The sequence below is a fragment of the Haliotis rubra genome, unplaced genomic scaffold, assembly GCF_003918875.1.
Source record: "Haliotis rubra isolate DU_JTF1 unplaced genomic scaffold, ASM391887v1 Scf22, whole genome shotgun sequence".
Classification (NCBI taxonomy): domain Eukaryota; kingdom Metazoa; phylum Mollusca; class Gastropoda; order Lepetellida; family Haliotidae; genus Haliotis; species Haliotis rubra.
The window spans coordinates 3,128,397-3,155,107 of NW_025766225.1; the positions used below are offsets into that span (position 1 = coordinate 3,128,397).

At 40.6% G+C, this 26,711-nt stretch overlaps 1 protein-coding gene across 1 annotated transcript in view; it reads right to left on the reverse strand.

Moving 5' to 3' along the window:
* Positions 1-26,711, reverse strand: part of LOC124277266 — a 163,829-nt gene that overhangs the window by 50,094 nt on the left and 87,024 nt on the right. Inside the window, 9 exon segments of the mRNA XM_046712915.1 lie at positions 3,706-3,780; positions 4,411-4,571; positions 11,109-11,123; positions 14,407-14,571; positions 15,503-15,590; positions 15,850-15,973; positions 16,944-17,041; positions 17,247-17,365; positions 20,442-20,546. Coding sequence (XP_046568871.1) covers positions 3,706-3,780; positions 4,411-4,571; positions 11,109-11,123; positions 14,407-14,571; positions 15,503-15,590; positions 15,850-15,973; positions 16,944-17,041; positions 17,247-17,365; positions 20,442-20,546 — 950 coding nt within the window.

Sequence of the window (26,711 nt, forward strand, 5' to 3'; positions counted from 1 at the left end):
CAGGGGTGTGATAACTGGCATATTGAGCATCAGGGGTGTGATAACTGGCATATTGAACATCAGGGGTGTGATAACTGGCATATTGAACATCAGGGGTGTGATCACTGGCATACTGAACATCAGGGATGTGATAACTGGCATACTGAACATCAGGGGTGTGATAACTGGCATACTGAACATCAGGGGTGTGATAACTGGCATACTGAACATCGGGGGTGTGATAACTGGCATATTGAGCATCAGGGGTGTGATAACTGGCATATTGAACATCAGGGGTGTGATAACTGGCATATTGAGCATCAGGGGTGTGATCACTGGCATATTGAACATCAGGGGTGATAACTGGCATACTGAACATCAGGGATGTGATAACTGGCATACTGAACATCAGGGGTGTGATAACTGGCATACTGAACATCAGGGGTGTGATAACTGGCATACTGAACATCGGGGGTGTGATAACTGGCATACTGAACATCAGGGGTGTGATCACTGGCATATTGAACATCAGGGGTGTGATAACTGGCATATTGAACATCAGGGGTGTGATAACTGGCATATTGAACATCAGGGGTGTGATACCATTTTCTGAACCAGAATCTAATAGAATATTCCCACTTACATGACCAAACTGTGCATATGACAATTGACAACACATCATCATACTGTGCATATGACAACAGACAAAACATGACCATATTGTGAGGATGACAATCAACAACATATAACCATATTGTGCATATGACAATCGACAACAAGACCGTATTGCTAACATGACAATCAACAATATGACCATATTGTGCCTATGATAATCGACGTAAGTGGCGACTAACGGGATCGGGTGGTCAGTTTCGCTGACTTGGTTGACACATGTCATCGGTTCCCAATTGCGCAGATCGATGCTCATGCTGTTGATCATTGGATTGTCTGGTCCAGACTCGATTATTTACAGACCGCCGCCATATAGCTGGAATATTGCTGAGTGCGGCGTAAAACTAAACTCACTCACTCACTATGATAATCGACAACACATGGTCATATTGTGCGCATGACAATCAACAACACATGGTCATATTGTGCATATGACAATTGACAACACAACCATATTGCCCATATGGCAATAGACAACACAACCATATTGTGCATATGACAATTGACAACACTGTATCTTATCAACATATATCCAACAGAGATGCAGGCATGACATTTTCACTAACAGGCAACCAATAAGACAGTTTAAGCATGATGACACTGTGGGTACAAAGTGCTACGGATGTCACAGGGTCAAAATATCTGCATAAAAGAAGTAAAATAACATCTTTTTTTCATGGCTACTGATAATCTGTCATTGATATACACTGATTAGTATACAATGCAGTACATGAAGCTACTTACTAATTAGGAGCATTTGGTTGAATTTACTGAGAAATTGTAGGCTTGTTACAATTCTCATGTATAAGTAGTTCTCCCACTGATCCCTCTTATCATGCTACAAGTCCAGCCAAACTTAAGTTTATAGCACAATGTCCTTCACAGATCATCCTCTCCACACAGGGGCATTTTTAGCCTGGGTTTCAACATAGAAGATTTGTTGCTACAAATGGGTAAATCGACGTGATACTGTGAAAACCACAGAGAATAGCCTAAGCAGGGTATGGTTCATACTGTATCCTGGCTCTGACAGGGGAGATCACATGTCAACTAGTGCTTGAAAGGCGAGATCATTTCTGGCTTGTGGTTTAAGCAATAAAACAAGTAATTCTAGACATTTGGGACCAGACAGCTAAGTGTAACAGTTTAGACTTGTGATATTTTATGTGGACAAAATACCACCATGCCCCTGTGTCATGAGGATGGTACTTCATGTGTCATGCAAAAAGCAGCCAAGGGAGATAACTCTACTTACTTCCTGTAATCCATGGGATGGCAAAAATAAAACAAAGCAGATGTCTAATGTATTATTGCTTCAAAAGAAATTATTTCTTTTCACAGATCTAAAGAGCAAGGTACAACAACAAGGATTAGAAAGTTATAAAGTGGACTCAGTTATTGACCAGAGCTTGACCAGATCACTTTGCATAACTAGCCAGATACATGCAGCAGGTTTGATAGATGTCCAGCAAAACTCTGCCTCATCAGGTTACACTGGTCTTCACTTCACAATAACTGAATCAACCTTACACGAAGAAGACATGATCTTCGCACAACGACTGACATGTCTGGGTTAAAGAATGGGAGATATAACTATCTTAGCGCTACGACTGACTTGTCTAGGTTAAAGAATGGGAAATATTACTATCTTAGCGCTATGACTGACATGTCTGGGTTAAAGAATGGAAGATATGACTATCATAGCGCTATGACTGACATGTCTTGGTTAACAAATGGTAGATATGACTATCGTATCACTACGACTGATATGTCTGGGTTAAACAATGAGAGATATGACTATCTTAGCCCTACGACTGACATGTCTGGGTAAAAGAATAGGAGATATGACTATCTTAGCGCTATGTCTGACATGTCTTTTTTAACGTATTGGGAATACAATGGTCTTAGGACTAATATCACTTTCTGAAATGGGGCCATCGGTTGAAAGCTTTCCAAAATCTTAATTAGTCAAAATGTGCTCGCCAAACTGGGAAACACATCTCTAAAATACTTTGAAGTCAAAAATAGAATTTGAAAGACTTATTGTCAGCTTTCGAAGATCAGCAATAACTACTCTACTCGACTTGGGACAGGGATATTTTCACCTTTCTATGACACACAACTGATTGTCAAGTGTATATTCAAATACAATGACATATCTGATTATACCTATAGGTTGAGTAGCGTATTTTTTGCTTGGCAGTGTAAATAAGTACAAAATGTCAACAAGGATTGGTTTTATGTCCCCACCACAAAACCAATGTTATTTCAAAAGCATGGATTAAAATGGAAACAAAGTTGCAAATTAGGAAAAAGGTTAATATCCTCATTGAACAGTTAGGCAACATTGGCTGATATTAGTTTTTTACTTAGAAAATGAATATATTTTTGACAATCACACAAACCATGGCCATTAGTCGTACAGGCATTTCACAGAAGCAGCCATTTGTGGAATTCTTTAAAACTTGGGCCGCCATTTGTTGCAAGGTGTTTCCCCCTGGCAGGTCTTATTGGCAAGGTGTTTCATTGGGTAGCCATTGTTGGAATTCTTTAAAACTTGGGCCGCCATTTGTTGCAAGGTGTTTCCCCCTGGCAGGTCTTATTGGCAAGGTGTTTCATTGGGTAGCCATTTGTGGAATTCTTTAAAACTTGGGCCGCCATTTGTTGCAAGGTGTTTCCCCCTGGCAGGTCTTATTGGCAAGGTGTTTCATTGGGTAGCCATTTGTGGAATTCTTTAAAACTTGGGCCGCCATTTGTTGCAAGGTGTTTCCCCCTGGCAGGTCTTATTGGCAAGGTGTTTCATTGGGTAGCCATTTGTGGTAAGTGTTTTATTGGGCAGCCATTTGTGGCAAGTGTTTTATTGGGTAGCCATTTGTGGCAATTTGTTTTACTGGGTAGCCATTTGTGGCAATTTGTTTTATTGGGCAGGCACTTGTTGCAAAGTGTTTTACTGGACAGCCATTTGTGGCAATTTGGTTTATTGGGCTGCTGTTATTGACAAGGTGTTTTATGGGGCAGCTGTTTGTCAACACAGGCATACAACACTGAACTCACCTTTCAAACTGCTGCCGTTTATCGATGTTGCCACGTACAAACTCCATCAGCTGTTTCTGAGTTCGTCCACTGTACCTGCATGTCAGAAACATGTCATAGAATCACCACATGTACTTTACATACTCATCTCCATGGAAACAGGCACATACAAGAATGGATGTCACGTGTTCTGTATACCTCAAGAATCCCGGTAATGTCTAGCAATCACTGCAAGTGTCAATGGCATACCCACAGATGTCTTGAGTACACTGCATACTATTGCACATCGTTAACTTGCCATATAAGAAAATGCTCTTGTCTACTGCATGATTAGACATGCAGAATCTGTCAAGTGTACTGCATGATGGGAGAAATACAGAGAAGTAGCAGACAGGGGCATAGCTGCCATTATAAAAAAAAAAGCCTGGGCTTACACATGATTGTTGCTAAAAAGGTTACACTGACTGACTGAGTTTGGTTTTACGCCGCTTTTAGCAATATTCCAGCAACATCACGGCGGGGGACACCAGAAATGGGCTTCACACATTGTGCCCATGTGGGGATTCGAACCCGGTCTTCGGCGAGACGAGCCAACGCTTTAACCATTAGGCTACCCCACCGCCCCCTAAAAAGGTTAGACGAGCCATATCTAAATATAAAGCTTTGCAACCTGTTGGGCTTACATAAAGGAAAATGGCTTGCTACACGCCTGGCAGATAGACGTACCTGAATGATGAGCCTCGACTGACCACTCTAGTTTTGTTTCTTGGCACTTTCCGAACAGATTGACATCGGAAGAAGCCATGATGTTCGATGCATTTCTTCCAAAACCCTTTACATTCATTCCGACTGTCAAAGAAGAACTCCACTGTGTCTTTGTAGTAGCCCTGAAATGAAAACAGGTTATGTTAACAGCTTTTAAAGGAAGAGGTGAGGTTATCACCAGCTGTGTCACATATTTCAGGTTCAAGCCTGGAGCACCAAAACCACTACACAGGGTTCATGATACGATTCCTCAGGTGAAAAGTACAGTCCAGTTATACTTGTGAGTGGTCGCTATGGACACTATTTTAGTGATATCTTGTGGTGTCAGCTTAATGTGGCGTCATCTTCATGTGAGTGAGCGAGTTTGGTTTTACGCCTCTTTTAGCAACATTCCAGCAATATCACGGCAGGGGATGCCAGGAATGGGCTTCACACATTGTGCCCATGTGGGGAATCGAACCCAGGTTTTTGGCATGATGAGCGAACGCTTTAACCACTAGGCTACCCCACCGCCTCTTCTTGATGTGAGACGGGCCTTAGATGTTTAACATAGGGAAGAAACGTAGGTATGTCCTGACAAACTATTGGATGTAATGAGGGCAAGTGTGGGGAGGATTGAATGAGTGAGTGAGTTGGTGTTTACGCCATTTTTAGCAACATTCGAGCAATATCAGAAAAGGGGACAACAAAAATGAACTTCAAACATTGTACTGACGTGGGGAATCCAGTTTGGGTCTTCGGTGTGACAAGTGAATGCTTAAAATGCTAAGCCATCCCGCCAAATTCTGGGGTTTGAACCCAGGATGGGACGATGGGCAAGGGAGCATTGCAGTGACTGCAATCATCACTGGTTCATGTCGTCCAGACTTCATGGTTCACAGGCATGGTGATATTGTGTGGTAAACAAGTGGTTGATTGTGTGAACACTGCTCAATTCATGAATATTCCTGTGTGACAACAACTCCCCTTTAACTTACACTACATTCACCACATGTTCTTAACTTAAACCGCTTACAGCCAAACCTAGTCCCTAATCACCACAGGCACTTTAATCTTAGGTATTTGTGGCCTAAAATATTCTAAAATCTCCAAAGTCATTTAACTTAGTGTACTTGCATTCTACAACCACCAGTGGCTCATTACCTTGAAGTACCTATGACCTATCCTATTCCTCAATCACCACTTGTTCTTTGAGAACTAACCTACTCTACAATCTGCACAGGTTCTATATACTTCCAGTACTTGCCATCTGACCTTCTCTACAATCACCACAGGTTCTTTATACTTCCAGTACTTGCCATCTGACCTTCCCTACAATCTGCACAGGTTCTTTATACTTCCAGTACTTGTCATCTGACCTTCTCTACAATCTCCACGGGTTCTTTATACTTCCAGTACTTGCCATCTAACCTACTCTACAATCTCCACAGGTTCTTTATACTTCCAGTACTTGCCATCTGACCTTCTCTACAATCACCACAGGTTCTTTATACTTCCAGTACTTGCCATCTGACCTTCCCTACAATCTGCACAGGTTCTTTATACTTCCAGTACTTGTCATCTGACCTTCTCTACAATCTCCACGGGTTCTTTATACTTCCAGTACTTGCCATCTGACCTACTCTACAATAACCACAGGTTCTTTATACTTCCAGTACTTGCCATTTGACCTTCTCTACAATCTCCATAGGTTCTTTATACTTCCAGTACTTGCCATCTGACCTTCCCTACAATCTCCACAGGTTCTTTATACTTCCAGTACTTGCCATCTGACCTTCCCTACAATCTGCACAGGTTCTTTATACTTCCAGTACTTGTCATCTGACCTTCTCTACAATCTCCACGGGTTCTTTATACTTCCAGTACTTGCCATCTAACCTACTCTACAATCTCCACAGGTTCTTTATACTTCCAGTACTTGCCATCTGACCTTCTCTACAATCACCACAGGTTCTTTGTACTTCCAGTACTTGCCATCTGACCTTCTCTACAATCTCCACGGGTTCTTTACACTTCCAGTACTTGCCATCTAACCTAGTCTACAATCTCCACAGGTTCTTTATACTTCCAGTACTTGCCATCTGACCTTCTCTACAATCTCCACAGGTTCTTTGTACTTCCAGTACTTGCCATTTGACCTTCTCTACAATCTCAAAGGGTTCTTTATACTTCCAGTACTTGCCATCTAACCTACTCTACAATTTCCACAGGTTCTTTATACTTCCAGTACTTGCCATCTGACCTTCTCTACAATCTCCACAGGTTCTTTATACTTCCAGTACTTGCCATCTGACCTTCTCTACAATCTCCACGGGTTCTTTATACTTCCAGTACTTGCCATTTGACCTTCTCTACAATCTCCACGGGTTCTTTATACTTCCAGTACTTGCCATCTAACCTACTCTACAATTTCCACAGGTTCTTTATACTTCCAGTACTTGTCATCTGACCTTCTCTACAATCTCCACGGGTTCTTTATACTTCCAGTACTTGCCATCTAACCTACTCTACAATTTCCACAGGTTCTTTATACTTCCAGTACTTGCCATCTAACCTACTCTACAATTTCCACGGGTTCTTTATACTTCCAGTACTTGCCATCTGACCTTCTCTACAATCTCCACGGGTTCTTTATACTTCCAGTACTTGCCATCTGACCTTCTCTACAATCTCCACAGGTTCTTTATACTTCCAGTACTTGCCATCTAACCTACTCTACAATTTCCACAGGTTCTTTATACTTCCAGTACTTGTCATCTGACCTTCTCTACAATCTCCACGGGTTCTTTATACTTCCAGTACTTGCCATCTAACCTACTCTACAATCTCCACAGGTTCTTTATACTTCCAGTACTTGCCATCTGACCTTCTCTACAATCTCCACAGGTTCTTTGTACTTCCAGTACTTGCCATTTGACCTTCTCTACAATCTCCACGGGTTCTTTATACTTCCAGTACTTGCCATCTAACCTACTCTACAATTTCCACAGGTTCTTTATACTTCCAGTACTTGCCATCTGACCTTCTCTACAATCTCCACAGGTTCTTTATACTTCCAGTACTTGCCATCTGACCTTCTCTACAATCTCCACGGGTTCTTTATACTTCCAGTACTTGCCATCTGACCTTCTCTACAATCTCCACAGGTTCTTTATACTTCCAGTACTTGCCATCTGACCTCCTCTACAATCACCACAGGTTCTTTATATTTGCCATCTGACCTTCTCTACAATCACCACAGGTTCTTTAAACTTCCAGTACTTGCCATCTAACTTTCTCTAAATCTCCACACGGTCTTTAACTTTAGCTGTTTTCATGAAATGTTTTAGGTTCAAGCATCAAAGTAAACAAAACATAAACCTAATGCACAAATATTCAGCCATGACGACTGACTCATGCTTTCCTCATCTGATCACCATGACTAAATCTCTGTGAAAGTTTTCCAGACTCACTTATGAAGGAAGTGTAATTACTAATGTCATTACTTCAGGAACAAACATGGCTTGATTGACTGTAATTTAGACTGAAGCTATTATGCTGTCATTGGAAAGCTGACATTTCACTTATGAGTAAGTCAGCAAAATAGTAGCCTGCGAACTTCCGTGTCATCTACAATCAGCTTCAGTTTACAAGCAGTCTGAGTCACTCACAGCCATAGCCAAAATACAAGTGAGTGAGTGAGTGGGCACCTTGGATTAAACATGACCTAGTAATATCATGGCATGCATTTGCCTGTTGTTTCAATTAAGTGAGTGACTTTAGTTTCACTCCGCTTTTAACGATATTCCGACAATATCACCGTGAGGTACACCAGAAATGGGCTTTACACATTGTACCCATGTGGGGAATTGAACCCAGGTCTTCAGCGTGACAAGCCAACGCTTAAACCACTAGGCTACCTCACTGCCCTCTGTTGTTTCAAAATAACAACACTGCCGTAAATACCACATGGGGGTGCGGTGGGCGAGCTGGCTAAAGCGCCAGGCTAGTGATCCAGCGAGCATGAGGTGCCGGGATCGTGCCCACCTGTGACCGTGTGTAAAAACCTAGGAGTCAACTTTGTGTGCCGACTCTTTCAGTGTTGTCACAACCCTTAGTGTACAGTACACAACCCTGTGCACTTAAAAGAACCCACGAATCCCAGCTGTGAATGGGTACCTCGTAAAGATGGGAAAGCCGCAATAACTCGGTGTGCCTTGTGGCAGCAAGAGTTGTATGCTCCCCATAAGATGTGCCGTTGAGACTGACATCCAATGATCGAGGGAAAAAAATACCAGCACCTTGAGCATTCACTAGTGCATGGATATGTGCGCTATATAAATATCCAATAATAATAATAAGAAAATAATCAAGTCTGGAACAGACAAACCAGCGAATGATGTCATCAGCAATATCCTTCTCTACCAGGGTATGATATAATATAATCGACAAAGTTACCGAGCCCAACAACCTGGTCTGATGTCTTTCTTCAAGCAGAGCTCAGGAACCCACTGTTTAATATTCTGGGGTGGTGATGAGAGAGAGAGCATGGGGGCTTGTGGTTGTGGTGAAGGAATATACGAATTTGTTCAACGAAATTTCTCCTTTGTTAATCTCCAGTGACTGTTCTATTAGTGGGATATCTTGACGTTTCAACTGTATGTCAGAGAAAACCCATAGTGAAGCAGTAGTTGGACAAGATTCAAACCAGTGTTCAACAGATCATGGCTGCAAGGGAGGCAACTCTACTCCACCTGTTACAACTAAGCCACCTTGCCCATCATCAACAGGGATGTTTATATAGCGAAGCCACATATTGCACGGGATGACAGACATGGGTTTTACATTTGGGGTCAATGTTGGGTTTGAACCCAGGTCTACTGTATGAAAGGTGAGATCACTGACCACTTGGTTAACAAGACACCATTTTAACAATCATATCATTTCTGAGTTCTATAATTCTGGGTACACTATAGTCACAAACTTCTACTGAAAAGATGATTATATTCACACTCACAAGTTCATTTTACTGTGATTATTATTTGATAGTTTAACATGAGATACAGCAGCATGCTTTGCTCAAAATTAGTTTATCCACACATCAAAGTTGATAACCCCATCAAAAGGTGCGTGAGTGAGTGAGTGAGTGAGTTTAGTTTTACACCGCTCTCAGCAATATTCCAGCTATATGGCGGCGGTCTGTATATAACCAAGTCAGGACCAGACAATTCAGTGATCAACAGCATGAGCATCAATCTACACAACTGGGATGCGATGACATGTGTCAACCAAGTCAGCGAGCCTGACCACCCGTTAGTCGCCTCCTACAACAAGCATGGGTACTGAAGATCAATTCTAACCCGGATCTTCGTGGGTATAAATGTCGGTTTATGCTGCTGTCAACAGTATTCCAGCTACAACACAGCTCGTTAGTTATTGAGGCCAGGAAAACAGTGGTCAATGTCATGAGCATCACTCAAATAGTCGGGTTAAATGATGGCGAATCAATGCCACCATGTGACCAACTAGTCACATACTGACATTGACGATTCCGAAAATTAAAATCAGGTTATGTATTTGTTAACATGAGATTAGTGATGTCGTTAACCCCCAACTTCAACATTATTTTTCAGACAAGTTAGCCACACTTACATCAATCAAACTTATTTTTGAAAATTCAAACATGTTCAACCTGTTCAAGTAAAACATATCATTCCCATTATCAAATTTAAACGGAACATCTTATGTGACAGAGTAAATTACAGCAAATGCTGTGCAACATATTTTCCACAAATTAACATCGATCCACTTCAAAATCAATAATGATCAATAACAAAGACTCTCTATCTCTTTAATGTCCAAAATAACGACTGTTTGATTGACGTAGCAGAACATATGTGGTGACAGGGAGTTTTATTATTGGAAGAGGGGCTGGGTCAAAAGGCAGATTGTCATTTTCCCATTCAACATATTGTACCCTTAAACCTATTCGACTAATTGGTAACAATTGCCAAATCAATTCAGATTTCCCCTTCCCGGGATATGTGTTCATTATATCTATGTTTCATTTAGGATCTTGACATTTGAACTATTTTCCTCACAACTAGTTGTCATAAATATATTTAAAGAAATAAATATCTCAGTTATTCCAAATAAACCAAACTAATAACATTCTCTACAATGAATGATTTTGAAATATCACAATGAAATATCTTAGAATCAACCAAGAGGAAAAATATTCCATAAAATGCGATGCAAAATGTTTGTTGGAAAATGTCATATTGCCTTTTGACACAGCTAAGGAATGACAAAAAAAACCAAACAGATACAGGGATAAGTTCTACAGTATATCCAAGAAATGCTACAAAATCCCTACTGTTGAAGATTATTTATACCAATAAACCTTCAAGAATCTGCCTTACAAAATCAATTTCACTTTCTTTTAGTAGAGTAAAAATAAAGCAGAAAATTGCCAAAGCTTATTTCACACTTATAAAACCGTTGAAAACAATGCATATATAGCTGTACACTGTTATTCGTTATTGCACAGTCAGTGAATATCATTACTTCGTTAGAAAATAACTCAAGTTATTTAGCCGTATGATATGTCAGTTATACCACTTTTGAAGTAATGCCAAAGCAACAAAGTTGTACAGAGTTGTACACTTTAATCAACATACCCACGCTCCATTCACCTGGATATGAAAAGGGTCAAGAAAAAAGTACACAAAAAAACGTGAGTACAGAAAGTTAATCAAAATAGTAGCTGAACTACCAAAATAAACATTAAAAAATCTATGATTCTCTGTGTAAAATAAACATTGGGATGTTTGCTTTTTGGAATCCTTTGGATATGAAATATACACTTGTCATGCCATGCCTTTAACAAGAGCTAATGCAATGTAGTTTGCAAACAATGCTGTTGGCAAGGCCCTGTAGCTCACTTTACAAAAAAGCAGTATATATCACACACATAATCATACATCAGATTTCATGCAGATTAGTATCAAGCTGCTAATATCAAATTATGTTATCTCTTGTACATGCATGGAGTGAATGAGTGAGTTTGGTTTTATGCCGCTTTTAGCCATATTCCAGCAATATCACGGCTCGGGACACCAGAAATGGGCTTCACATATTGTACCCATGTGGGGAATTGAGCCTGGGTCTTCGGTGTGACAAGCAAATACTTTAATCACTAGGCTACCCTACCGCCCTTCATGCATAGAGGATCATTTGAAATATGTTAAATAACAAACTGGATTGGGTATTTTTGAAATGATAAATAGTTTGTTTTAGGATTATCAATGTCAAAATGTCCTGTCAGAATGACAGATTGGTTGATTACTTTCAGTAACTGGGCTTAAACATTAAGCTGTAATGTCTGCTGTGTGGACAGAAGTCTGATAGGCGTGTTCACCAGAAACAGCCAGAATCAATGTCATGTGATTGTGACAGATGATGGTGAAGACCACGTGGCAGTTTGACATTGCATTGAACTTTTTTGCGCTTACATGGTGACACGTGTGTGTGTCAGACTTATCCAACACACATTGAAACTGGGATAAGATGATTAAAAGACAACAAAGTCACCTGAAATCTCAGTAGAGCCTGAGGCTCCTGTGAGTTTGTGAAAAGACTGCCTACTACAATTTACTTACTCATAAAATATGTGTCTGTTGTCTTATACATATGCCTATCCTTTCCAGCATTCAATATTCAACTACACACAGTATAAACAGAATCTCTTAAAACCCAATAGTGTGCTGAACAACACCTACAACATTGTTCAGCAGTCTGATACATTGTATTCACCTTTATACACAGGACCACGCTATATTACACCTACAACATTGTTCAGCAGTCTGATACATTGTATTCACCTTTATACACAGGACCACCTATATTGCACTTACAACATAGTTCAGCAGTCTGATACATTGTATTCACCTTTATACACACGACCACCTATATTGCACTTACAACATTGTTCAGCAGTCTGATACATTGTATTCACCTTTATACACAGGACCTCCTATATTGCACTTACAACATTGTTCAGCAGTCTGATACATTGTATTCACCTTTATACACAGGACCACCTATATTGCACCTACAACATTGTTCAGCAGTCTGATACATTGTATTCACCTTTATACACAGGACCACCTATATTGCACTTACAACATAGTTCAGCAGTCTGATACGTTGTATTCACCTTTATACACACGACCACCTATATTGCATCTACAACACTGTTCAGCAGTCTGATACATTGTATTCACCTTTATACACAGGACCACCTATATTGCACCTACAACATTGTTCAGCAGTCTGATACATTGTATTCACCTTTATACACAGGACCTCCAATATTGCACCTACAACATTGTTCAGCAGTCTGATACACTGTATTCACCTTTATACACAGAACCACCTATATTGCACCTTACAACATTGTTCAGCAGTCTGATACATTGTATTCACCTTTATACACAGGACCACCTATATTGCACCTACAACATTGTTCAGCAGTCTGATACATTGTATTCAATTTTATACACAGGGCCACCTATATTGCACCTACAACATTGTTCAGCAGTCTGATACATTGTATTCACCTTTATACACAGGACCTCCAATATTGCACCTACAACATAGTTCAGCAGTCTGATACATTGTATTCACCTTTATACACAGGACCTCCAATATTGCACCTACAACATTGTTCAGCAGTCTGATACATTGTATTCACCTTTATACACAGGACCTCCTATATTGCACCTACAACATTGTTCAGCAGTCTGATACATTGTATTCACCTTTATACACAGGACCACCTATATTGCACTTACAACATTGTTCAGCAGTCTGATACATTGTATTCACCTTTATACACAGGACCACCTATATTGCACCTACAACATTGTTCAGCAGTCTGATACATTGTATTCACCTTTATACACAGGACCACCTATATTGCACCTACAACATTGTTCAGCAGTCTGATACATTGTATTCACCTTTATACACAGGACCACCTATATTGCACCTACAACATTGTTCAGCAGTCTGATACATTGTATTCACCTTTATACAAGGACCTCCTATACTACACCTACAACATTGTTCAGCAGTCTGATACATTGTATTCACCTTTATACACAGGACCACCTATACTACACCTACAACATTGTTCAGCAGTCTGATACATTGTATTCACCTTTATACACAGGACCACCTATATTGCACCTTACAACATTGTTCAGCAGTCTGATACATTGTATTCACCTTTATACACAGGACCACCTATATTGCACCTACAACATTGTTCAGCAGTCTGATACATTGTATTCACCTTTATACACAGGACCACCTATACTACACCTACAACATTGTTCAGCAGTCTGATACATTGTATTCACCTTTATACACAGGACCACCTATATTGCACTTACAACATTGTTCAGCAGTCTGATACATTGTATTCACCTTTATACACAGGACCACCTATACTACACCTACAACATTGTTCAGCAGTCTGATACATTGTATTCACCTTTATACACAGGACCACCTATATTGCACTTACAACATTGTTCAGCAGTCTGATACATTGTATTCACCTTTATACACAGGACCTCCTATACCCCTATACTGCATTGTAGGCCGCCTACAACATTGTTGAACATTACAAAAGACTTGTGCAACTGTACACAATGGAAGCCACTGTGCAATGTAAATTTAGATAACATTGTTTTGAACCAAGGACAAATTTGGAAATGTAGTTAAATGTTCAGAATAACTGATTAATAGTAACACTTTTGAAAACATCTAAAGTTTCAAAGGAGATTTTGAAGTGGCCTGCTTGGATATTAAAGATAATTCACGATTTGACAGGAAGTGGTAGTTTTCCCACAATGCAGTGTAACGATGCAGTGAAGTTATCCCTGTACCTCTGGAAAACGATATCTGTACCTTACTCACATAGCTCTCAGGGTGTAGTTTTATCAAGAACTTTTTCCTTTTAAAGCTTAATTTGCGGATTTTTGCCCATGAGAATGTGTTGATCTTTGTTGCACTCTGGAACACCAGGACGCCCAAATGTGCTACAGCCAGGGTGAGAGTAACAGCCTCGTGATCCTGAAACAGGAAGTAAAATATTCATGAAAAAACTGGATCAAGGAGGGTCTTTTTGTAAGATATTTTGCTGACACACCCTTTTTCATGTAACATTTTTTTCATGACACCCTCCTCCAAATATATATATGACTGGTGCCTTAATAATGTTCAAAGTTTTAAGTGATTCACTGACCCTGGGCCTCCTTCTCTACAATAAATGACCAGCCTATAAATGGTAAATTGTACTTCACAAACATTTATTAAAGATTTTTAAAAATCACATCTGTGTCCTAATTGTATAAATTAAACGTAAATATTTCACTTGTATTGTACTGTCCAACTTGATTGAACATCAAAAGACATAATTCTGTTGGTTGGTATATTATAAGATCTTTATTTTTTTTAAATATTGTTGTTGCTTATCACCGCTATAGGCGGACGTCTGTAAAAAATCGAGTCTGGACCAAACAATCCAGTGATCATCAGCATTATCATTGATCTATGCAATTGGGAACCGATGACAGTGTCAACCAAGTCAGCAAGCCTGACCACCCCGATCCTGTTAGTCGCCTCTTATGACAAGCATGGGTTGCTGAAGATCATATCTAACCTGGATCTTCAAAGGTTATAAGATATTTAAGTGAAATTAAGCGCTTAACTATCACCTTCCATATACAGAGTGAGTGAGTGAGTGAGTTTGGTTTTACGCCGCTTTTAGCAATATTCCAGCAATATCACGGCGGGGGACACCAGAAATAGGCTTTACACATTGTACCCATGTGGGGAATTGAACCTGGGTCTTTGGCGTGACGAGCGAACGCTTTAACCACTAAGCTTTCCCACTGCCCATCCATATACAGAGAAAAGTTGATACCACTGTAACAAACATGTTGACCGTCTACAGTATTATGTCATTAGCTGCCACAACTCAAGGGACATTTTAAGTACATACTTTGGCAGGGAACATTTTAATGCCATACAGCTCCACTTTACGTGCTGTGTCCAACAGATTCAGGTCGGCCTCTGCAGGACTCTCTCCTCTGGAAACATCCAACAAAAATATTCACTGAACTTTTTCCCAAAAATGCATGCCAAAATATATATTCAATGTTATATTCCCAAATGTTTTCTGGGAAGGAAGACACCAGATGATGAAGGGGGAACTACTCCCATGAAAGGGAGACAACTCTTAGAAAAACCAAAAACAACCATCAGAAGAGGCTATCTAGATAAGGGAGATAACTAGGGAGGGAGATATTGTATTTTTAAGAGACAATTCGGAAAGGGGAGATAACTCACATATGTTGTTTATGGTACTCCATGATCTTTTCCTCGAGGTCTGGAGTTTGGTTGGGAACAAACTTCATGGAAGACAGGTAAGTATGGTCCAAATAATCGTCGACAAGAAAGTCACCGATTTCAGCTGTCAAATGAAGGAAAACAGAATGGTCATTGAAAAGTCAAACTGTTTGAATTAATCCCATACTCAAAAACAAAAAAAATTGTCATAAAATTGTTGAATGAAAATTGATCAAAGCACCCGCTGTGCTACTACCTTAAACTTTTAATCAATATTTCGAAGAACAAAAACACAGTGTCTTTTCATTTATTGTCAGACGTTTGTGTGCGTAAAGGTGTATTTAACCAGAAGAGTGCCAGTTCTATAGCATTAGCCAACTGAGACACCATGCCTTGGTTTAACCCCTCCTCCCACACAGAAGACTGACTCGGAACCGACCAGTCTCTTTGAACCCAGAACACAAGAAATGATCTCAACAAGCACCGTCTTTTCCCATTTTTCCCCATGATGCAGCTGGGCATTCAACAGCTGGTCTGTCTTTCAGACCAACACTCTATGTAAGAAGACCAAGTGGGCGAGACAATGAGGTTCAGAGTGTGTATACACGGACAAGAACAGCTGTGACGGCAGTCAGGAAGAGAGTCAAATGCCGTATGTCATTGTCAGTAGAACCTGGCTCTGATTTCTCGATACAAACTTAATTTCATAATTCGGGAAATACATTTTGAAGAGTTTTCTCAAATTTGAGTAAAAACTCAAACTTCAGGTTATTTCAACAAAACAAAACAAATTGGCTTGACAACGATACAAGAATTAAATCTGCATCGAAAACGTCACACCATCCGAATAAAGAAGTTGTTCATCCATAAAGTTTTGTCCTTATCTGATTCTCCAACTTCTAAAGAAGTGAAAACAAAACAACTCAAGCGGTAAGGTGGTCGTCAGTCCTATACCTCAACATAGACTGAGATTGTTTTGTACAACGGCACCTTGATCGCTAGTGACAACCTATAAGAACTGTGACTAAAGATAAGTCCAACTATTATGGGCATCAGAAGCTTGTTTTATACGCGCTAGATGATTTGACCCTCACCTTGAGCAATATATGAAGCAAGAAGAGCTGCTGTATTGTCACTGCATGGCATCACCCCCGACAACAGATCCTGCTTGATCTGGAGAGCGAACAGATACCTGAAACAAAATATACACACACCTGAACAGGTAAAAAACTTGATTGCAATTGAACATATATACAGGGGAATGGTTGTAGAATACTGCAAGAAACAGGACTTGCTTATCTGCAAATTCCTTCGATCACTTGTCACAAAATTAATTCTCCCTTCTGTAGCTGTGAATGAGATAGGCATCTGTTTCACTCACTCAGTCACTCACTCACCTAGTGAAGTCGTCCTCCAGTAGACCAGGGTCTGGGGTGTAAAACTTTATACAGAAACTAAGGGGTGTGTCTGGGGTAGGCAGCTGTTTCAACAAAGGCTTCTGGCGGTCGACCCAACACTGAAACAGATTTTTAAGGAACAATCACTTCTGACACAAGAATGAAGGAGTACTTGTAGATGCACATTCTAATTCTCTGACAAGTGTTGTTGGTAAAACATTTGTATCGATTATCAATAATAGGCTAACACAGTGGTCAAATATGAGGGACTTGATCCCAGATTCACAAGCTTGATTTAGAAAGGAATACTCAACCTTTGATCATATTTTTACTGTATACTCAGTAATTGAGCGATGTTTAGCTTTTAGTAAAAGAAAATTGTATGTAGCCTTTGTTGATTTTAGAAAGGCTTTTGATTCTGTTGACAGAGATAAAATGTGGAAATGTCTTAGAAATAGGGGTCTTAAAGGGAAAATGTTTGATATTATCAGGTCAATGTATTCAAATGTAAAGTCTTGTGTTCGATGTGATGATGCTTTCAGTGACTATTTTGATTGTCCTACTGGTGTACGACAAGGCTGTGTTCTAAGCCCAATACTTTTCTCATTCTTTATCAACGAACTATATTTTGACGTTATACAATCTGGCAGACATGGCATCCAATTATTTCCTGATCTTGTTGAACTTTTTATTTTACTTTTTGCCGACGATGTGATCCTTATGTCAAGTACTGTTATTGGCCTTCAGAGACAAATTGATACACTTTCATCTTATTCAGATAACTGGCTTACTTGATGTTAATCTTGAAAAGACCAAAATTGTTGTTTTTCAGTAAGGGTGGCCCAACGGCAGCTACAGAAAAGTGGTACTTTAAATGTGAACGTATGACTGTTGTTAACGAATATAAATATCTAGGGATACTGTTTACACATACACTAAATCTGAACAAATCCATTATTAATTTGGCAATTAGAGGGAAAAGGGCCCTACTTCAATTGCTCTCTGTTATACCAAAGTTGGGGGTTGTTGGTCCAAATATATTTTTCAAATTGTTTGATTCCCAAGTACAGCCTATTCTTCTTTATGGGTCAGAAATTTGGGGCAATAAGGAATTTTATGCCACTGAAAAGGTTCACCTTCTTGCATGTAAAAGGTTTTTAAATGTTGGGATGTCTACCCCTAATAATATGGTGTACGGTGAATGTGGGAGATTTCCTTTGTACATAATTTCTTACTCTCTCTGTTTAAAGTACTGGTGTAAAGTAATAAATATGCCAGAACATCGTCTGCCCAAAAACCTACAATATGATTGTCCATCTTGATAATATTGGTAAAATACTTGGGCAACCCGTATTCAGTATTCTTTTGTTTAGATCACGGCTTTGTTTGTTTGGCTATCCCAAACCCTGGGCGACGTTAATGCATTTATCAAACTCTTTCGTACCAGGGCTATTGATATCTTTAAACAAGACTGGCGTTCATCTTTATATGAAAGTTCAAGATATGATTGCTATCGTGAGTTCAAATCTTTACTTGAACCTGAGTCGAATCTATACAACTTACGTTGTAAAAAGCTTCGTAGTGTTTTCATACGCCTGAGACTTGGCCTAAATGATTTATATATCAATCAAGGAAGATATTCATCTATTATAAAATCACAAAGGTTCTGTCCATTTTGTAATACTGTAGAGAATGAATTACACTTTCTATTTCTTTGTCCTGCATATAATGATTTAAGGCAACTGTATTTTCCACAATGGCTACAATCAAATATTAATGCTTCAAAACTGTACTCAATACTTTCATGTAAAGCATCCCTATTACAATATAAGGTAGCTCTATTTATTTATCACGCGCTTATATTGAGAAGAGATTCAATGTAACGTGTGTGTCGCCTGTTGTATATGTTGTACATATCATACATATTTATTCTGTATATGGGCCTCTGGCCTTCATGCAATAAACTGATAAACAATTCATGTCTCACTCAATCTAACCAGCGCCTATTTCCATGTGATATCTGTAAACAGTAACCAAGGTGATAAAACATGATTGTGTTGCTATTCCTTGCTCAGCAACTACACATGGATGCATGGAATAAATAAGTCTGTGATCTAGATTTTGACTTGTTTCACATCTTCTGGAACCCTCACACTGATGGTGTGGAAGATCCAGGTTTGAATTGGGTCTTCAGCAACACATGCTTATTGTGCGAGGCAACTAATGAGATCGGTTCGTCAGGCTTGCTGATATGTTGCTGCATGTCATCCTAACCCAATTGCATAGATCGATGCTCATGCTGTTGCTCACTGGATAGTCTAGTCCAGCCTCGATTATTAACAGATCTTCACCATATAGCTGGAATATTGCTCAGTGCGGTGTAAAAAACAACAAACAAAACAAAGAGTATGAATTCAAATGCCAAAGGGTACTAGAATCTTTACTTTACTGAGAAAGTGAGTGAGTGAGTGAGTTTAGTTTTACGCCGCTCTCAGCAATATTCCAGCTATATGGCGGCGGACTGTAAATAATCGAGTCTGGACCAGACAATCCAGTGATCAACAGCATGAGCGTCGACCTGCGCAATTGGGAACCGATGACATGTGTCAGCGAGCCTGACCACCCGATCCCGTTAGTCGCCTCTTACGACAAGCATAGTCGCCTTTTGTGGCAAGCGTGGGTTGCTGAAGACCTATTCTACCCCGGATCTTCAAGGGTCTACTGAGAAAGTGTTATACGAGACATAACATGTTACACTGAGGTCTAGTTGTTATTGCCATTACATACAAACTGTTGAAGTCAGTTCTCCTTTCACTGGTGAAACAGGTGAATCTTGTTTAACATCACTTTGTACAGTATATCAGTTACATCACGACAAAGTGATGTTGGAAGGAAGTCATGAAGGTGTTAGGCTTTCACCATTCATGTGTAAGTCCCTTTACGAGGTATGGTGCTGACAAACCAACAAACAAGATAAGTGGGATTCAAACCATCATAGGATCTCATTCATGACCAAGGGATGCAACTCTCCACAAAAAAATGCATCAATTTAGATGCAATTACAGAAGTTATCAATATTGACTGTTGAGCCAGTTGTCTCCCCTGTCACTGACGAAAACATTGCATCAATTTAGATACAAATTACAGAAGTTATCAATATTGACTGTTCAGCCAGTTGTCTCCCCTGACACTGACCTTGAGTCCACCAATGTCGGTGTACTCCAAGTCGAAGTAGTCGGCTTCCAGAAGCTGCAAGTGCTGGCACACCGCCTCCCATAGCGTGATCCCAAGGGACTTCACCTGCAACACAACAGGACACTCATTAGGGGGTAACAACAGAAAAACTACAACTACATTGTAGCAATAGGCGATAAATCATGGCAGGATTCATATAACTACGGGAAATCTTGCATATCTTTACCATGGTTTCACCCACCTCACAGCAGGTGCTCTGATCGAAGGTGATGATTGATGCATTCGAGTCTGTGGCATAGAGAGCACTGATATTTTAAACATTTCTTAGGTGTTGGTAAATATGCCTCTAAAGCTATTTTAGGAGAAACTGGTCGCACCAATCTCTTGTTTCATCACAGGGTGATGATTGATGCATGTGAGTCTGTGGCATAGGAGTGAGTCTGTGAGTGAGTGTTTGAGTTTAGTTTTACGTCGCACTCAGCAATATTCCAGCTATATGGTGGCGGTCTGTAAATAATCGAATCTGGACCAGACAATCCAGTGATAAACAGCATGAGCATCGATCTGCGCAATTGGGAACCGATGACATGTGTCAACCAAGTCAGTGAGCCTGACCACCCGATCCCGAGTAAGTCTGTGAGTGAGTTGCTGAGCGTGTAATAAATGAACGAGTCTGGCAGGAAGTAAGTGAGGGACAGTGTTGGGTTTAATGCCATTTTTAACAATATTCTATTCCAGTCAAATCACAGCCTGTTACTCTGAAGCCTGGAGTGACAACACAGTTATTGTGCTGACCAACCTAGAAACATAATTTGGCTGTGGCACCTAAACCTGTGGTACCTTCCCAGGTTATTTGAAACACTGACTGACTGACTGAGTTTGGTTTTACGCCGCTTTTAGCAATATTCCAGCAACATCACGGCGGGGGACACCAGAAATGGGCTTCACACATTGTGCCCATGTGGGGAATCGAACCTGGGTCTTCGGCGTGACGAGCCAACGCTTTAACCATTAGGCTACCCCACAGCCCCTTATTTGAAACAAGCCATGGTACAGTTGAACATGGTCTAATGTCATGCAACATGGGTTGGTTGATGCAGGTAATCACATTCCAGTTGCATCAGTCACTGGATTGTCTGGTCCAGATTCAACCACAGCCCTCCTTGATACAGCTGAAACATTGCTGAGTGCTGCATTAAACAGCAGCCAAACAAACATGGCACATTCGTAACTACTAGCCTCCTTCCTACCTACAACAAGACTTGTACCTGTATAGGACGCTATTATTGACAAGAATCATGGCAAATCAATCAAATACTGTGTAGTAAAATGAGAAATGAGGTCAAATAGTTTCTTTGCGATTATTTCCTTGATTGTAAAATTATATTGTTACCTTTATTTGTTAAAGACATAAGAAACTTACTTAAAGTGACTTTTGTGTTGCATTTTAAATTAATCGGTGTAGGATATTGTTGACGCATTTCTTGGAGTAGCCATGATTGGAAATTCAGATGTTAACTTTCCTTGGAAATAGTACTAGACTATTTTCATCTCCGTGCCAGGGCCCGTTTGGGCTTAAACAAGGCCCAGTCATGGACATGGCCACGAGAAGGGGTGTGAGTCGCCATCCGGCTTGCCGAAATGACACAAGTAGTTACAAATGAACAAGGCCCAGTGGTGAACATGGCCACGAGAGGGGTACGAGTCGCCATCCGGCTTGCCGGAATGACAAAAGTACTTACAAATGAACAAGGCCCAGTGGTGAACATGGCCACAAGAGGGGTACGAGTCGCCATCCGGCTTGCCGAAATGACACAGTAGTTACAAATGAACAAGGCCCAGCCGTGAACATGGCCACGAGAGGGGTACAAGTCACCATCTAGCTTGCCGATATGACACAAGTAGTTACAAATGAACAAGGCCCAGTGGTGAACATGGCCACGAGAGGGGTACGAGTCACCATCCTGCTTGCCAAAATGACACAAAAGTAGTTACAAATGAACAAGCCCCAGCCTTGAACATGGCCACGAGAGGGGTACGAGTCGCCTACATCCGGCTTGCCGAAATGACACAAGTAGTTACATATGAACAAGGCCCAGTGGTGAACATGGCCACGAAAGGGGTATAAGTCGCCATCTGGCTTGCCTGAATGACACAAGTAGTTACAAATGAACAAGGCCCAGTGGTGAACATGGCCACGAGGGTGCTACGAGTCGCCATCCGGCTTGCTGGAATGACACAAGTAGTTACAAATGAACAAGGCCCAGTGGTGAACATGGCCACGAGAGGGGTACGAGTCGCCATCCGGCTTGCGGAATGACACAAAAATAGTTACAAATGAACAAGGCCCAGCCGTGAACATGGCCCGCGAGGGGAGTGCAGTCGCCATCCGGCTGCGGGGAATGACACAAGTAGTTACAAATGAACAAGGCCCAGTGGTGAACATGGCCACGCGAGAGGTGCAATTAAGCCATCCGGCTTGCCGGAATGACACAAGTAGTTACAAATGAACAAGGCCCAGCCGTGAACATGGCCACGAGGGGGTACGAGTCGCCATCCGGCTTGCTGGAATGACACAAGTAGTTACAAATGAACAAGGCCCAGCCGTGAACATGGCCACGAGGGGTACGAGTCGCCATCTAGCTTGCTGGAATGACACAAGTAGTTACAAATGAACAAGGCCCAGTGGTGAACATGGCCACGAGAGGGGTTTAAGTCGCGTTCGGGATTGCGGGAATGACACAAGTAGTTACAAATGAACAAGGCCCAGCCGTGAACATGGCCACGAGAGGGGTACGAGTCGCCATCCGGCTTGCCGGAATGACACAAGTAGTTACAAATGAACAAGGCCCAGCCGTGAACATGGCCACGAGAGGGGTACGAGTCGCCATCTGGCTTGCTGGAATGGCACAGTAGTTACAAATGAACAAGGCCCAGTGGTGAACATGGCCACGAGAGGGGTTTAAGTCGTGTTCCGGCTTGCGGGAATGACACAAGTAGTTACAAATGAACAAGGCCCAGCCGTGAACATGGCCACGAGAGGGGTACGAGTCAGCCATCTGGCTTGCCGGAATGACACAAGTAGTTACAAATGAACAAGGCCCAGCCGTGAACATGGCCACGAGAGGGGTATGAGTTGCCATCTAGCTTGCCGGAATGACACAAGTAGTTACAAACGAACAAGACACAGACGAACCAAGCCACATCTCAGATTACATTGTCATTTTTATAGGCACAATGTCACGCTTTTAGACAATAGTTTGGCTTATATTATATATACTGGGCCATATGCACACACTTCAGCTTCCTATTGATGCAATAAAAGACTTGTTATCCCTTACAACGTTCCTGAAATAGATAATTGAAACTTCGAGTCGAACACCTTCCAAACAGATAAGACTTGCCATATATGGAATGTAAACGATTGCTCCGTACATTGAAAACTGTCGCATGCGGTGTTGTCAGTGTTTGTCGAACTGGCCTCAATCGCAAGTTGCGTTATAGGATATTTGTAAAGAGTGTTCCAAGGGACATAACTCTATGGGGTTCACTTGAAAAAAACTTTGGTCAGTAGAGGGCGCGAGAGTTGATTTAATGCAAAGTTGATTTCATTCATTCAAACATTGTAATTTTAGATTGTAATCTTAATACATATTTTTTTTCGGGATAAATTATATGGTAGCTTCGCTGACGGCTGATAATTAGTATTAATGAGAGAAATGCAATATTGATATCTAGAGCAGTATGGCATGATAGTGCGCCTTTAAAGATAGGCTCAAGAAATAACATGACGCAATTATTGTGTTGTTCCTGATTTCTTTATCTCAGGTGAAGTCTCCTTGCACAGGTGTATACAATGTTGACAACGCATTTTCCCGCACAAATTCATCAACCTGTGACAGTGCTTGTATGTATCTGAGGGGGGAACTTATGTAGAATGTTGGCGTTTATAAAAGGCAAAATGTCACGTTGATATGTGGCAGCAATAGAGATGCGTTAACCCCTTATCTTGTACCCCTTTGGCCATGCCTGGTCAGAGTGAGTGAGTGAGCGTGCGAGTTAGAGAGAGTGAGTGAGTATGGTTAGCAATATCACAGCAATATCACGGCGGGGATCATCAGAAATGGGCTTCACACATTGTACGTGCGGAATCGAACCTGGGGCTTCAGTGTAACCACTAGGCTACCCGACTGCCCCGATAATGTCAGGGATGAGTTAACCCCTTATCTAGTACCACCCTGGTATTAATGTCAGGGATGAGTTAACCCCTTATCTAATACCACCCTGGTATTAATGTCAGGGATATGTTAACCTATATCTTGTACCACCCTGGTATTAATGTCAGGGATATGTTAACCTATATCTTGTATCACCCTGGTATTAATGTTAGGGATATGTTAACCTATATCTTGTACCACCCTGGTATTAATGTCAGGGATATGTTAACCTATATCTTATATCACCCTGGTATTAATGTTAGGGATATGTTAACCTATATCTTGTACCACCCTGGTATTAATGTTAGGGACATGTTAGCCTATATCTTGTATCATCCTGGTATTAATGTCAGGGACATGTTAACCTATATCTTGTATCATCCTGGTATTAATGTCAGGGATATGTTAACCCCTTATTTGGTACCACCCTGGTATTAATGTTAGGGATATGTTAACCTATATCTTGTACCACCCTGGTATTAATGTCAGGGATATGTTAACCTAGATCTTGTACCACCCTGGTATTAATGTCAGGGATATGTTAACCTATATCTTATATCACCCTGGTATTAATGTTAGGGATATGTTAACCTATATCTTGTACCACCCTGGTATAAATGTTAGGGACATGTTAACCTATATCTTGTATCATCCTGGTATTAATGTCAGGGACATGTTAACCTATATCTTGTATCATCCTGGTATTAATGTCAGGGATATGTTAACCCCTTATTTGGTACCACCCTGGTATTAATGTTAGGGATATGTTAACCTATATCTTGTACCACCCTGGTATTAATGTCAGGGATATGTTAACCTATATCTTGTACCACCCTGGTATTAATGTCAGGGATATGTTAACCTATATCTTATATCACCCTGGTATTAATGTTAGGGATATGTTAACCTATATCTTGTACCACCCTGGTATAAATGTTAGGGACATGTTAACCTATATCTTGTATCATCCTGGTATTAATGTCAGGGACATGTTAACCTATATCTTGTATCATCCTGGTATTAATGTCAGGGATGTGTTAACCCCTTATTTGGTACTACCCTGGTATTAATGTTAGGGATATGTTAACCTATATCTTGTATCACCCTGGTATTAATATTAGGGGTATGTTAACCTATATCTTGTATCACCCTGGTATTAATGTCAGGGACATGTTAACCTATATCTTGTATCATCCTGGTATTAATGTCAGGGACATGTTAACCCCTTATCTTGTATCACCCTGGTATTAATGTCAGGGACATGTTAACCTATATCTTGTATCACCCTGGTATTAATGTCAGGGACATGTTAACCCCTATCTTGTATCACCCTGGTATTAATGTCAGGGACATGTTAACCTATATCTTGTATCACCCTGGTATTAATGTCAGGGACATGTTAACCTATATCTTGTATCACCCTGGTATTAATGTCAGGGATATGTTAACCCATATCTTGTACCACCCTGGTATTAATGTCAGGGATGTGTTAACCCTTTATTTTGTACCACCCTGGTATTAATGTTAGGGATATGTTAACCTATATCTTGTATCACCCTGGTATTAATGTCAGGGATATGTTAACCCATATCTTGTATCACCCTGGTATTAATGTCAGGGATGTGTTAACCCCTTATTTTGTACCACCCTGGTATTAATGTCAGGGACATGTTAACCTATATCTTGTATCACCCTGGTATTAATGTCAGGGATATGTTAACCTATATCTTGTATCACCCTGGTATTAATGTCAGGGATATGTTAACCCATATCTTGTATCACCCTGGTATTAATGTCAGGGATGTGTTAACCCCTTATTTTGTACCACCCTGGTATTAATGTCAGGGATATGTTAACCTATATCTTGTATCACCCTGGTATTAATGTCAGGGACATGTTAACCCGTATCTTGTCAAGTGAAACTATTGAATATAGTTGAAATAATCATCAAACACAGCTGGAGCTATCCAATTGGTATTACACAAGGGGGATATCAATGTGGAGAATCAAACACAGTACATCGGTTTGATGTCACCACTGTAACCACTAGGCC